Source organism: the organism of the source record quoted next, unplaced genomic scaffold (genome assembly GCF_019419815.1).
Source record: "Pyrus x bretschneideri cultivar Hongxiangsu unplaced genomic scaffold, Pyrus_bretschneideri_v1 Contig75, whole genome shotgun sequence".
Taxonomy (NCBI): domain Eukaryota; kingdom Viridiplantae; phylum Streptophyta; class Magnoliopsida; order Rosales; family Rosaceae; genus Pyrus; species Pyrus x bretschneideri.
This window is the reverse complement of record NW_025999815.1, coordinates 325,348-340,431: the sequence shown is the minus strand read 5'-3', so window position 1 is coordinate 340,431 and position 15,084 is coordinate 325,348. Positions and strand designations below refer to the sequence as shown.

General features: G+C 36.0%; 2 protein-coding genes across 4 annotated transcripts; both read right to left on the bottom strand.

Annotated features, from left to right (window-relative positions):
* Positions 1 to 310: 310 nt before the first annotated feature.
* On the bottom strand, positions 311 to 4,084 carry LOC103946251. 2 transcript variants are annotated; one of them, XR_007254791.1, is made up of 3 exons: positions 3,850 to 4,084; positions 1,859 to 3,692; positions 311 to 1,100 (listed from the first exon to the last, which is right to left on the bottom strand). XR_007254791.1 is itself a non-coding variant. In XM_009356904.3 (2 exons), the coding sequence occupies exon 2, from the start codon at positions 3,312 to 3,314 to the stop codon at positions 1,965 to 1,967; it is 1,350 nt and encodes a 449-aa protein (XP_009355179.2). In that variant the 5' UTR covers positions 3,315 to 3,692; positions 3,850 to 4,084; the 3' UTR covers positions 1,579 to 1,964. The 2 variants fall into 2 exon arrangements, 1 of the variants encoding a protein (XP_009355179.2); XM_009356904.3 differs by lacking the exon at positions 311 to 1,100 and having other exon boundaries at positions 1,579 to 3,692.
* Positions 4,085 to 7,103: 3,019 nt separating this feature from the next.
* Positions 7,104 to 14,831, bottom strand: LOC103946250 (NAD-dependent protein deacetylase SRT1). Of its 2 annotated transcripts, XM_009356903.3 has the most exons (14): positions 14,543 to 14,831; positions 13,495 to 13,524; positions 13,313 to 13,405; positions 12,441 to 12,560; positions 11,987 to 12,087; positions 11,699 to 11,807; positions 11,091 to 11,170; positions 10,737 to 10,815; positions 10,575 to 10,628; positions 10,245 to 10,341; positions 9,414 to 9,496; positions 8,602 to 8,669; positions 7,806 to 7,908; positions 7,104 to 7,666 (listed from the first exon to the last, which is right to left on the bottom strand). In XM_009356903.3, exons 1-14 carry the CDS (start codon positions 14,639 to 14,641, stop codon positions 7,367 to 7,369), a joined length of 1,416 nt encoding a protein of 471 aa, XP_009355178.2. In that variant the 5' UTR covers positions 14,642 to 14,831; the 3' UTR covers positions 7,104 to 7,366. The 2 variants fall into 2 exon arrangements, with proteins under 2 accessions (XP_009355178.2, XP_048430786.1); XM_048574829.1 differs by lacking the exon at positions 14,543 to 14,831 and having other exon boundaries at positions 12,441 to 12,565; positions 13,495 to 13,521.
* Between the last annotated feature and the right edge of the window lie 253 nt (positions 14,832 to 15,084).

Sequence of the window (15,084 nt, the reverse complement as noted above, 5' to 3'; positions counted from 1 at the left end):
GAAAATGTCTTCTAAAAACTAGGAAACATAATAGAATAAGATAACTAGGAAATACATTCCTATTTTAACTTTAGGAAATCTGCCCAGACACAAGAATCCGACATTTATGGATCTTCAGAGCTCCAAAACAGGCCCAAAACGGCTTAAATTAAAGCTTAGGAAGTCCCAAAGATGGCCTCAAATCCAAAAGACATCATCTTAGGCACCAAAATGCCCAAATAAGCCCAAAACGTCACTTTGACAGTACTGCGCACTGACTTTTATTTCATCGCCATAAATAAACCGCTTAATAGAAAAATCTGAAACTTTGACACGAACAAGTTAAGATATACACGAACATCCTCCAACTGAAATCACTCCAAATCCGTTTGTTTGATCACGTTTTGCTCTAGAGGAAATTGAATGTCCTACATTGAAAATATAATTCAAAGTATCAAAATTCTCACAAAATAACCAATAAATTAATACTAAGAATAGGGTAAAATATATTGTATAATCCCCGACTCATCAGTACGCATTTGATAAAGCAACGAAGACTTTCCACAATCCTCAAACCAAGCGAAGTGGTGCAGTGAGGCACACCATTAGCTTGGTGTCTTGTCCATTTCCATCGGTGAACAATAGACGATAGATCATAGAGTTCCCGAGCACCAGTAATTATGTCACCATGCAAGCATGTAATAAGGGACAATCATCTCTATGCTGACTTGGTGAAACCCAAACTTGCAGCAAGATTCAAACCTTCAGTGGCACCAGCTGTTTCAGATAAAAGCGGAGAAGGACACACAGTGAGCTGCTACACCTCCTCTGAAAATACCTGATTCATCTCGAATCACTACTCCCAAGCCAGCGCTTTACGAAGAACCACACCAAGCACCATCAGAATTCACCTTAACAAAACCTCTACCAAAAGCCTCTCTGATTCTCTAAATTACTCTCTTTGGCTCTAGCGGCACATCATTGAACACAAAAGCACATCTTGCTTTTCAAATCTCCCAGCAAGTAATGCTAGCTAGCAAAAGAAAAGTGTCCAGCTGCTGTCCCTTCTCCCATCTCGAAATTTCTTTCAAAACCAAGTGGTCACTTCATTATTTTTCACCCTGCAATTCACAGTACTAAGGTCAATGCACACTGGAAAATTCAGAATGCGAGGAATGGCTTAAATCTTCCATAAATCCTCCAAACTGTGCGGTTGTTAATAAGTAGACTAGCACAGTCCACTGAATCCTGTGTGGCCTTCAACTACTGTCCTTTATAATTTGCATGACGATGGCTTTTTCAGCTCAAATGAAAAAAAAAAAATGAAGAGTATGGTCTTTTACACTACAGTATACAACTTTTGAATGAAGTGAAATGACATGATACATCCTCTGTCGAGGTATCAAACAAGTGGCGAAACTTCTAGTAAGTCATCTAAACATTCCCACCATGCGACAACGATATGTAACACGTTGATTCTACAAGAAAACAATGTAAAACTGCAACTTATACTTAATTACCGAGTATGTATGAGAAATAAGAGCTAAGAAGCATATGATCTTCTATGGATAATTGAGACGGTAGCACAACCAAAAGGGATGGTAAAAGAGCGTCATTCACCTTCATTTCCTTAACTCAAATTAACAGGTTTTTATTGAGACGGTAAGATGATTAGCAACAATGACCGTTTGAAAACTAACGATATCAATACATAACACCTACTACATGCCTTGAACAAGTGGAACTATACAACACTTACATATTTACAGGAGCGCATCCAACATCAACAAAATCTCAATTATTCCTAAAACTAAACTCAAGAGATAGGTGTTTTAATCTTTTTCCATAAAACTAAACAAAACGAAGAGACAGGTCTCACAAGGTTAGAGTGCTTCAAAGGTCTTCTTCCAGAGTATTGACTAAGCACGGGATGTCTCTCATGATCCAGTTAGTGCACACACAAACAGCACTTGGCTCCGAAGCTATTAATGCCTACCCAAATCTATATGATCTCTTCCTAGCCCAAGCGAGGAAGGCTCCAAGGAAGCTTCTGACCTCCTCAAATCTAATTCCACTTCCTTCTGTCTCAGTTGCAATACCCTTCTCTCGTTCTCTAATTTCATTCTCTCATTCTCCAGTCTCAGCCTCTCCAGTTCCCTGTCTTTCTTGCTACAATATCTTAGCCATTTATACCTTTGCTTCTCAATCTCCAAAGCTTCAGCATGGAAGCTGACTCTTTGCTCTTCAAGTTGCAGCTTCTGTTTCTTGATCCAATCTCTCCGTTCCCATAACGACTTTGTTGCGTCTTGAAAACAGTCACCCACTTCAACTTCAAAACTATCGAGAGGAACATGTTGTGGCCACATATGGCCATCTTCTTCCCTAGCCTTCTTCCTCTCACTCATTCTTCTCATTCTCTCCCTATCATTATCAGCATCGTTATGATCTTCGTTGTCCAATTTATCATCCTCACTATCATGGTTTTCTTCAGCTTCTTCTTCCTCGGATCCATTAATGTCTTTTGAGCACCTCCCAAGAGGTAGGGAATAGCCATGGGGATTGAGCTCTTGGCAGTCAGGTATCCTCTGTCCATTATGATAAGCACACATTTCTTTATAAAACAAGTGTTTTGAGCTCAGTATCTTCCTAACGTCATCCTTCGCCTTGGCAGGGAGGTGGGGCATTGCATCCATAAGAGCAGGATTCTCTACCACTCTACAACTAGTTCCTCTCCCGAGAATATCGTTCAACCTCTTATACCTTTTGTTCAAGTCATTAAACTTGTCTTCACACTGCTGAGGAGAAACATGACAACCTTTACTAATCATTATTTGCGACACAGTTTTCCACTTACCCTTCTTCTGTAATATCCCAGATTTCCTCTTAAGCCCCTCACCACCTTCATCCGAACCATCATCACCCACGCAAGCAACAACATCAATAAGAAGCCTGACCACATTATCTGTCCACTTCATCCGCTGCCATCGAGATCCCTTTTTTCCCTTGGCACCTTCAATGCTCTCATCATCTGTATAATTTTGTTCATCGTCATCACTCAAATTGTAACCGTTATTGCCATTAAACGAAGCAACTGCCTTCCCTTTGGCAATAGTCGAACCAACTTTTGGGACTGACCCTTTCACTTCCACAAGCCCAATGGGATGACGATCGCCTGCAATGCCGCCGCCCCCCATCACATTCATGTGATGTTGGTGATGCCCTAACAATTGATGACCCAACTGCATCTCTTGGCGTCTAGGAACCGGCGATTCAAGGTCTAGTATCCCCCCACTGGGACCAGACATAAACCCACCTCCCAAACCCGAACTATCCATCTCGCCACACTCGATCACAACATCCTAAAGTTCAATTTGGTTTCTTACAAAAAGCAACAAAAAAAATCAGCTAGTAAAAGCTTTCGATCATCACAATCGACTGAAAAGCCATATCTCAGCTGTTTATTTCAATCAGCAGCACCGAAAACAACTGAAAGGTTTAACACTCACAGTTTCTTCCATTTTCCTACATTTTCTCACCAACCAAACAGATGATATCGCGAGATTCCCATATTCCCATTAGACCAACAAATGCCAATCACTAGATGCCTCTTCAAGGAAATACCTTGAAACCCAAAACTTGTGACTGAATATAAACCAAACTTAGAAACGCCAAAAAGATCCAATCTTGAAGTTTACCCAGTAGTGAAAATTTTCCTAGAAAGTTGAACAAAGGAGTTATAGCAGTAATTAATCCAAATTCCAAAAATGAAGGTAAATTTAACCCAAATCCCAAATATACTGGGAAAAAAAAATCCAAATTTCGAATATAGAATCCATATGAAAGAAAGCGCATAGATTTTTGCAAGCTTACCTTTTCAAGATCGACAAGACGATTTCAGCCCATCAGCAGAGAGAGCCCGAACCGAGTTCAGAGAGAGGTGCCAGCGATGAGTTAAAGGTGGTGACTAGTTTTAGACTGTTTTGAGTTTGAATCGGTACGAAGAACTCAGTGCCGCTTAATACAATTTACATTGATTGTATCAAAGTCAAATGCAATGAGCAGTGGCTGTGGTACGTCGGGTATGGGTGGGCATAAAAAACACCTACACGAATCGAATCGCGACAAAATAAATCATGAAAAATTGTGTGAATCAGAAAATTTAATTTTGGTCAAAGAACCGAATTGGTTCAGACCGGTTTTCCTACCTCAAAACCTAATCAACTCGGTAAAACCTGATACAGGCCTTTTAAGGAAAGAAATCCTTATTTTTCAAAAAAAAAAAAAAAAATGGGGACATTTTCTTGATCATTAAATCTGGTTTTAATAAAATTATGTGGTTGAGATTAAATCATAGGCCACATAATCTTAACCACATAATTTTATTAAAACCAAATATAATGATTAAGAAGATGTCTTCATTTAAAAAAAAAATTGGAGATCCTTTCCCTTAAACTCTTCTTATATATGTATATAGAAGGAGCTTAGATACATCAGCATACAAGGAGCTTAGATAAACACAAAATTACATGCAAAAGACCACCAAATGCAGGATCATGTGCACAATATTTGAGATCGGCCTTGGAACAATATATTTTTGGGAAAAAAAGGGATAGAGGAAAAAAATAAATTTCTTTCTCTAAATTTTGAGGAGAGCTAGACATGCATGCAATAAAATCCATAAAGAAATATACAAGTAAATAAAAATTTGAGAAACCCTCTGCTACAATTTATACACACATATAGCTGTGCATATATAAAATGATTAAGAAGGAAAAATGGTAATAAACAAATAAATAAATAAAAGAGACTCGTACTAAGACACTCGTAATAAACAAATAGACATGCATGCACTAAGACACTCGTACTCTTATTCTATGACACCTAAAAGTTTAAGTTTTCGAATTGATTTTTATAGAGTAAAATTACCAATTTCTCCTTGTTTATGAAGTATTTTGTCATTGCAATGTAATTTATTTTTGTATTCTCTTAAAAATTTTATTTTTATAGGCAAGTCACTTTACACTTTTCTTTTTATTCTTAATTTTTTCTCAGATAAAAATAAAAATGTTTAATTTGATCTCTTCAGTAACTTCATTTGCTAGTGCATCGTTTAATGCAAAATCACTATATCTGGTTAAATATTTAAGATTCTATATTTTTGTTAATCTCATTGTGGAATGTGCCATCAGGCGTGGGTTCGAATTATATCGATGACTAATCTAACTATATCTATCATTTGACCAAAAAAAAAAAAAAAAAAAATGAACGGTTCCTAATTTCTGTATTTGGACCAATTTCCCATAAATTTTTTCCAATAGCATTTGGCGGTTGTTGTCAACTTATCACTTTATGTAGTCCAATAGTGCCAAGCTAGGGTTAGGGTTTTCGAAAATTATAGTTATGAATAACTGCCAACTGTCATAAAGAATTCAGGAAATTTATCAAAATGTAGAAAATAGAACCGCTTGCTTTAAGACAAGCCAAAATTCTATGTAACATTATAACAGGACAAATTATTTTAAGGTGTGCACGTCTTTGACAGATTTTCAAATGTATTGGTATTGCAATGTTACAACTAATGATACATAGGTTTCCACATATATATTACTTCTGGAAGCTCACGAAGATAGACTTGTAGTAAAGGAGTATACACCAAAACCTTGTAATTTTATCATTATGCTCACTTGGGTACTGATGCCCCAATTTAATGACAACTAAAAGTTTAGGGCAAAAGAGTTATGTTTTTTGTGAGAAAAACTACGATTTTATCCCGTTTTATGAATTTTTTTTTTTTTTTTGTTTTTGGGAAATAAACTAGTTAAACAACAGAACCACAAGGGCCTTTACCTCCAGTACATAAAACGCCATACAACAACGCCTGTCTAGCATGAGGAGAGGTACAAACCTAAATTACATCACAATGTGGATAGAGTGACCATAATTGGCTAAAGCATCAGTGAAAAAATTAACCTCCCAAACAAGACTAAAACAATAAACTCAAGGGAAGAACCTAAATACAATGTATCTTGAGCACAAGTTTTAATTCTCCAAGATATTAGACTGTGGCCCAAAATGCAATCATGGTTTGTCATTGCAGTGTAATTTCTTTTTGTATTCCTTGAAAAATATACTTTTTCAGGCAAATCACCCTATTATTTGATGATCATGTACTTTACACTCTTCTTTTTATTTTTGAAATTTTCTCTGATAAAGAATAAAAATTTGTAATCCGTAATTTGATATATTCAATAAATTAATTTTCTACTGCACCGTTTAATGTACATCATATTAGATAAAATATTTTACGTATTTATGAGATTCCATATATATTCGTTAAGAAAGATTATATTCACACACCTCAATTTACTTCTCTCACATCCTTTTAATTTTTTAATATTTTCTACACACCACTAACACTTGATAAAAGAATATTAAAAAATAAAAAAAAGTGGAAGAAGTAATTGGAGGTGTATGAATATAATCCTCCATTCGTTAATCTCATTATGAAAGATGCCAATTTTTTTTCTTTTTGCATACAAAGGTCCCATATTTATGACACATAAAATTTACTTTTCTTTCTTTTTTTATTTTTATTTTTTATTATGAACCGTTTTTAATTTCCGCATTTGGATCAATTTCCCATAAAAAAAAAAATTCCGACAACAGTAGGCGGTTGTCGTCAATTATCAATTTCTATAATCCAATACCAACATGGGGTTAGGATTTTGGAAAGTGACAAATTGTCAATAACTGTCAACCGTCGGAAAGAATTCAAAAAATTGATCAAAATGTAAAAAATGGAAACCACTCTCGTTAGGACAAATCCAAATCTCTTATCGTTATGACATACTTTTGAAAAAGATGACAAACAATTGGAAGGGCGTGTAAAGCACAAGGTACAAAGAATTTTAAGGTGTGCACTTCTTTGGCTGCTTAAGTTAAGACTGAACCGGTCAGCCTTGTTCAAGCATCAGGTTATGAGAAAAGAAACAAGTTTACAACGAAGAGGAGATGGTCTCTTCAATCACTCCACTCTTTGGCAACAGAGAATCTCCATTCACCCAAAACTCACAGGATGAGAGAGAGAGAGAGAGAGAGAGGAAAAATATATAGAAGCAACCGAAGACCATAATTTGAATCATATTAGCCGATTAAGTTATAACACCACCTATTCATAGCTGGGGAGATGAGTGCAGCATCTAACAAAATTCACCCAGTCCCTACTAGCTCAATACTTTTTCGTCAGTCCTAATGAGCATAAGATATTTACAAGAAATCCAAGCGCGACCGGCCAGTTTCTATAACGTACATGCCTGTGACCTTTCATCAATTTCTAGATTTTCAGTACCATTTACAAGTTCTTGCCGAACCACCAACTGTTCAGTTTCTAAAATCTAGATTTGCGCCTGTGCACTTTTGATCGCTTCCTTGATGTTTCAAAACCATTGACACTTCCTTTTCGCCTTTTAATGGCATTACCTAGGGAACCAGCTTGCAAGGCTTCAGCAGTCATCCTATACCGGACAACATTTGTTACAATGGCATATGCAACAACCTTAGTTTTTGGGGTCAGGATGACATTTCTCTCAACAATTGCATTCTGCCCACAGCATGATTCTTGAATTGCTGTGTGTCTCAGCTTTTGCAATACTGAATCCTTATCAAGCGTAAGACAGTCTTCTGGAACCTGGACAATAATAAGTCACAGTAATGTCAGGCCTCCCTTAGAACACAGAAGGGCGATATCCTTGATTTCGAAAATCAAGGATATGTAATTTATAACTACTAACAGCATATAAGAGACAAGGTTCGAACTTCTAACCAACCTTAAAATTAAGAGGTACAACAATTTCTGTGGACGGACAACCACAACTATCTATCAAGTTGAATTTCAAAACCATATCAAATGATTTTCCCTGCAAGGTTCTCCTGATACATATCGAATACAAAATGTGAGAACGTGACACTATTAGATAACACATCATAAGCTATTAGCCTATTGGATCATCCACATACATCAGAATGGAGTTTCAGTGCTAGAGGACAAGAAAGTGAGAGGAGTTATGATAATGTGAAGGAGAGATGAGAAAATATATGTAGAGAGGTTCATAGATAAAAAACTGAGTTGTTTGGTGTCCTTGAATGAAATTTTTTGTTTTTGAAACTAACCAGTATTAAGTAATTTACCTACCATTCAGAAACTTAAGATCCAAGAACAATACCAAACAAGCCCCAAACAATTTAAGAAACTTTTGTTTTTAGCTTTGGTTCTATGTTTCCTTCCCTTCTTCCTCACCGCCCTCATCTCTCATCTCTCTCCTTTCTTGCATACCTCTGTCTAAACTCTAAAAAAACAATGGGACCAGACGAACCAAAATATGGCAGTCACCATGCAGATTATACCATTAAGAAATACAAATAAAGCCACTAGTTTACAATCAAAGGAATTTACGATAACAAATATCAAACTGCTGGAAATAACCATACAAGTCTTGACTGATCATACTGTTTTCTCGTTTTAAATAAAATCTATATTTTACTTAGTTTACAATCACCTTAAGTATTTATGACCCATCTTATTTGAAATTCAAAATTGAATAGAAGTAATTCAGTTTAGCATACCTTTTCAATTGAAATGGTTCCTTCTGTAGAATAGCTGATTTATACCCTTGATTGTCTAAGAAGGATATCTAGGATGCAAATATAACACGAGGGTTAGAACCAAATCTGGGAAAAGGAAATATAACAAGATAATTTGAAGGGGATGTCTTGTAGAAAAGGAATGTGCCCTAAGCTTCCCACACAAATTCACTATGTTGATCAATCTTGAGATAAAGCAATGTTCCTACGCTCGGTTGCTAAAATACAAGAATGGGAACTGTTACAAGAGATTTCTTTGGTGCAAAGGTCAACTGCTTCAAAAATTAGTCTACTATGGCTTGGGTGGCAGAGCAGAGCGGTAACTTTCGACACAAAAACAAAACTAAGCACCTAACGATCTGGTCAATCGGTAAATGACAAGAATGCAAATATGCATCTATGAACATGGAAAAAGCTATATATAAAAAAACATATAACCATTTGTGAATAAGAGGATCATTTCTGAGGGGCAGCTGTAAACAAGTTTCTTATCGCAGTGCTAGAATGAAAACGAAAGATAAACTATATCCAACAAGATGTAGTGATTTCTTGCTTACAGTGGGTTTCATAACTTCCCTACATTCATAAAGTATACAAAAAAAAAAAGTCAGGGTTCATCCTTATAGATATAAAAGAAAATGGTCAACCGTTTTATATTTACAGTTATTTGGTTCTATACACGGGCCTGTAAAATACAAAAACTAAAGATGAAAAATTTAAGATGTGGTCTGTCAGTAAAATGATAGGAAGCAAGTAGCAAGATCAATGAAACAAGTATCTTAAAGTAATTTCACCTCAATAGATTTGACAAATGGCAATGGAGCTTTCTGTCCATGTACACTTGCTACGCGGAGGCTCCAGTTCACATTCTTTTTATCTGTAAGCAAGTGAAAGGACTATGTGAGAAAGATGAAACTAAAGTTTACTAATTTGAGGGACAATTCATGGAACTACTGAGACTTGTTAATCATGTCTGGGAACAAAAACAAGGAGTAATTAGAGAGAGTAGTCCATTACCATATATAGGGCATCACATAATAGTACAAAGCATTTGCAAACGTTTATATGTTAACAACATTCAGCGCTAGACAACCACTATGGCACTACCCCAATAGATTAAGCTTTTAAGGGCCAGGGATGTGTATCTAGTTAACACATTCTGTGTGTGGATAGGCTAAGAAATGTAGAGAGATATTCATATAGGTGCAGCGCCATCCTCCACCATGCAAACCAACAATTAATTGGGGAATGGGTATGGAGGTTTCGAACCCATTGCCTCCCGCAAACCAAGGCTCGGATACTTTGTTAGACAACCACCGGACACCAAAAGCTTCAGTTTTTATTCAGGGAGTGGACCAAAAATGTGTTTGAAATTAACACTAAAATATGCTCTGCAGAAGAGCGGTCACAGTCAAAGCTGGAAAAGGTCAGGGGAAAAAGAAGAATGAGCTTCAGTGCTAGATCTAATAGCAAACCAAAGGACATAAATCGCATTCACATATAATAGAGTTGTAAATTTACTAGAAGCACACTGAAAGCATCTCCTGTACATCCAAAACAAGCATGCATGTGTGACTCTCTGCACTTTGTACAAAATATTTAACACGGTAAACATGAAACCTTACCTAAACTCAAGGCTTGAGTTAGAATGATCTGAAAAAGATCTATCCGGACAAATGGAGGAATCTGAAGATTTAGAAAGTCCATGACACCTGAAATAACCTGTTGCCGAAATGAATAAATAATGATGTAGGAGACCGAATCTAAATGTTGAAATAAAATGAACAAATTGGAGCTCAGCATTCTGATTCACGCCCCTATTGATAAAGCCCAGATAAGACCTGATTGGATGTGCACATGTACAATATGCATAATGGGTAACAATAAGACTTCATCAGCAGAGGTGACAAAAGCTTGTCTAATAAAAACTACATTGATGGTATACATTTCAATACCTTATCAACAAGTCCATGGATCACTAAATTTGCTTTCTTGTCCTTTGGAGTTTTCTGCGAAGTAGAATAAAGCACGTAATAAATAACCATTAATAAACTTGATGTGACATCTCCAATTTTTTGCAGCCCTTAAACAATAGCCATAAACTAGAAGGTAATTACTTGAAGGTTGACAATTACAATCTTTCCCCCACCACGGAGTGATTTCAGAGGAAGGTTGCACGCTGGAGTGATCTGCAAACTGCAGAAATAACACCAATCAGGAAGAACTTCACGCCCTAAACTATTTATAGCCTGATTCATCCTTCTGTAGCCCTAGTTTCAGTAAAAAAGGGAATGTGAAATTCATTTCAGAATTCGACTAAGGAATTTAACTTTGAACGTTATTATGCTACAACTAAGTAATTACTGTATATGGTCCATCAAAACCACAAAGTAGTAACTACCACACAATATCCTTATATACAAAAGCTAAGCTACCATTGTGACAGCTAAATTAGGTAACTCTGTTTTTACCTTGTCCCCAAACATAATACAACATCCGCCATCCTGCAGTGCTTCTCAGCCAGATCCATCTCCTTTGAGGGCAATGCATCCTGAACACAGCAAAAGCAAGAGAGCATTTCTCAGAAACATCTTTTAAAAAAAAATGCATGAACAAGCCACGTCCCCAGAAGATTCTCCCTATTTCTCATCTTATATAGCTGAAAGTGACGTACAATTCTAATGCAATTATATATTTTACTTTTGACTCTTGGTCAAAGAGTTTCCAAGCAGACAAAACAAGTGTGGTAAATGAAAATTTTCTTTTATGGGAAATACAAATTTTGTAGATGCACAGAACAGAGGTACATAAGGAGATGAAAGCCATATCCTCTTAGGTAAACCCTACCACAAACTTATAATAAGCAAAAACACTAACTCCCAACGTATCAAGGTATACAATACTAGAATGAACATTCCATAAATACTTACACAATGATACCCAAAAGAGGCAAACACTTATGTGAATAAAAAAAATGATTAAATCAAAATTAAACTGACAGATTAATAAAATGAAAGCCAAGAAATTATTTCTTCACCGTGGACATCCAAACAGAACATAAATTATTAGTAAGCAATACCTCCCAATCCAGAACTGTATCTTTAAGCCTTGCTCTACAATTTTTATCTGAGCACCGTCTTGAAGTCTCCTTCAGTCCAATAGTCTCAACCTCAAAATCCCTCAAATACCTTAACAAGTTTAAATCATGAAATTAAATTTGATAAAAGAACGACCCAAGGAGCCAAACTATGAAGCAAACAAAATATTAACTTCTGTACACTAAACCCTTCCCGGCCCAATTCCCAAGAAAAAGAAAAATGATGAGGAAAGGCAACAATAACAGGATGATAAAAAGAGAAAGCCTTACTCGACTCCACAAGAAGGGCAGGTTTCCAGAAAGGAGTTACCATGCAACTCAGCAAGTTTCTCCCTCGGTATTCCAGATCGAAGATGAAGACCATCAACATTCTAGCATTCAAACATAAAAGGGAATAAACATGGAGAGAGACAAATGAGCTATTTATGCGGGTGCAACAATAATACAAACAGTCAAACACAAAGGAATTATTAATGTGTCCCTGCCCCAGCAAAGGAAAAAAACAAACCACAATGGCCACAAACTTTTTAATAGTAAAAAGACTATGCCCTACCCCCAGTCCCAATATAGGAATAGGACACAGGAGAATGTAGCCTCAAAGACTTGAAGATGCTAGCATCCAAAGCATGACCAGATATTAAGCCACGTGAATAACAAATTTTAAAACATCATCAATAATTTTCAATATAAAGAAATTCTGCAAGGTAGACCAAGTAATGTATACCTGGCTAATTACAAACTTCAAAATTCCAGCTCTCTCCAGTTCAACCAAAGCTATATGAGTCAAGCTCGGCATTGCACGATGAAATGGCAATGATGCTTCTGGCAAAGCCTTGCCTTCACGCTGCACTAGTAAACAGAAATCAGCAACATCCATAGTGCTCTGCAGATGCATGAGTGCTTCTATCTTTTGTAATTATTATTTTGGTATAATTATGATTGTTTCTCGTATGGCTATAATAAGCCAAAAAGGTTCAAACAATGAGGACATTTTTTTTACTCAGTTTCTCATACAAACGTAACTAATGACTAGACGCGAGAGAGAGAGAGAGAGAGAGAGAGAGAGAGAGAGAGAGAGAGAGAGAGAGAGAGAGTTAAAATGGACCCGAATTCCTTCCAAAAATCAAGTTCTTAAAGAGATCACTGGGTATTTGGAATCAGTTGCTCCTCTCTAAGTTAGTTATTTCACTATGGTTGATGCAGCAGACGTCTTTCCTTGTAAGTTTTATCTTATAAATCCAATTTGTGTTCAAATGACTCAAATAGTCAATTTTTAAGTAGTTAGTATCTGGTAGAAGCATTAATCCATGTTAGATGTGATTCTTTTTTCTTAATCCATGTTAGATGTGGTTAGGATTCTTTTTTCTTGTAAAAAACAAACTTTATTTGTGAAAAAAGATACATCTGCGATGGATAACAAGTCCATCATAATTAACATAAGACCTTCAAAACTCAAACCAAAATTACATTCAATACAAAACTCCCCTCCAATCAAGAGTAATCGCGCGAAAAGGAATATCATTAATTTTGAAAGGACAAATCACAAAGAAGAAAATTTAACTCTACATATTTGGTATGAGGTTTTGTGATTCTCACCTGCAGAGTCCAAATTCCCCTTGGACCTCGAAAGTCGGGTATACCACAAGAAGTCGAGATTCCTGCACCTGTAAACACTACTAGATGCTTACTCTGCAAGTGCAAGGAATTTTTTAGAAAAATTGATTAAATAAGATCGAATATGAAATATACATATTGTAATGGGATGTGTAGGTTCAAACCTTTTGTATCAACATAGCAAGCCGCTCAATCTGCCATTCCCAAAAAATAAATTCATGCACATGATGTCAGCATAAAGAGCATACATACACAAACTCATACGTCCGCAAAGAATAGAACACAAAAATGAAAGATCACAAAAGTGCACAAAAATGCAATGGAGCTTGCAATTAGTAAGCATATCACATTACATTTCAAAATGTTTAAGTAAACCTTCATAAGTTTACTTTGTAAACCTCTAGAATATCAACGAAATTGAATAATCAAAACATCACAATTTTGGGAGCTAAGAGATAATCCAAGACTCTTAGGCCTCGTCTGTTCGAGAGGGTTGACTTGGTTAATACTACTCACTATACTGAAAGCATTTTGAAGGAAGAAATGGATGATAACTTCCTTATTTTGTCCAAGTCGAAGGTTAATCATAAAGAAAAGTAGTCCAATTTAATAGTACCATTTTTGTGAGGATTAGTAGGGGATATCTTTTGTTCCTGAATAGTCTTTAACTTGGACAAAATAAAGTTGTCATCCATTTCTTCTTTCAAAATGCCCTTCAGTATGTTGAGCAGTTCCAGGCCAATCCTCTTTAACAAAACGAGGCCTTAAATTCTTCAACAGATATGTAAGTCCTGGATAACAACAAAAGAGAAGGAAAAGCTTGTGTTTTTGTCCACTCAATCGGTATAATTCAACTACATTCGAACCAAATGTGGTAACCGTGAAGCTGATAATCTCTACCTCTTTAAGGGTATAAACATAGATGTTTGGGAATTACCAAAACACAGGTAAGGAAGTAACCAACTCATTGATCAAAAAAGCAAGTAAAACTCAATCACAATGCAGATAAATGCCTAAACCCAAATATCAGATCTTAATCAGCATTAAGTTTTAGGAACAAATCTATGTTCCCTAGCAAAACAAAGCCATAATTGTACCAAATGCAAGCAAAAAACCTAACTATCATTCATCACAACTCCAGAACATCAACTTCAAGAACAAGTAGAAATTTAAAACAAAATTGGAAAGGGCAAAAACTCAAAAGATTCTCACTTTTTCTTGCAAAACTTGAGGCGTGTCGAAATGTTCTGTCATTCCGACTTGGCCCACATCTTCTATGTAGGAAAGCTTCTCTGCATAACCCAAGGACATGGTCACTATGATGCTTCGTGTACCACCTTCGCCTTGTACCCCTCTTTCTCTCTCTTCTCTGTGTGAAAGTTTTGATCAAAAGGTAGAGAGTGAGAGGCCCTTTCGGCTTTTTATTTCTTCTATGTCTTCCCTCTCTATTGCTCGGAGAGTTTGAGACCCAACCCAAAATTGGTACTTTGACTATACTCCTGGCTCTTTAGCAATAAAAGGAAGTAATTTTGTCTCAGCAACTTTTGATGGTTAGGATTAACTAGGATTAATCTTTTCCTCTATAAATATGGGTTCATGTTAACTTTAATAAAAGTGATGATTTGTGTTTTCTTAAAAAAAAAAAAATATATATATATATATATATATAACTAACTATTATTACGATTTAATGGTATTCTTCTTTATTTATAATTGAAATCTTTTATATTCGAAACTTAAGAGGTGTATTCAAT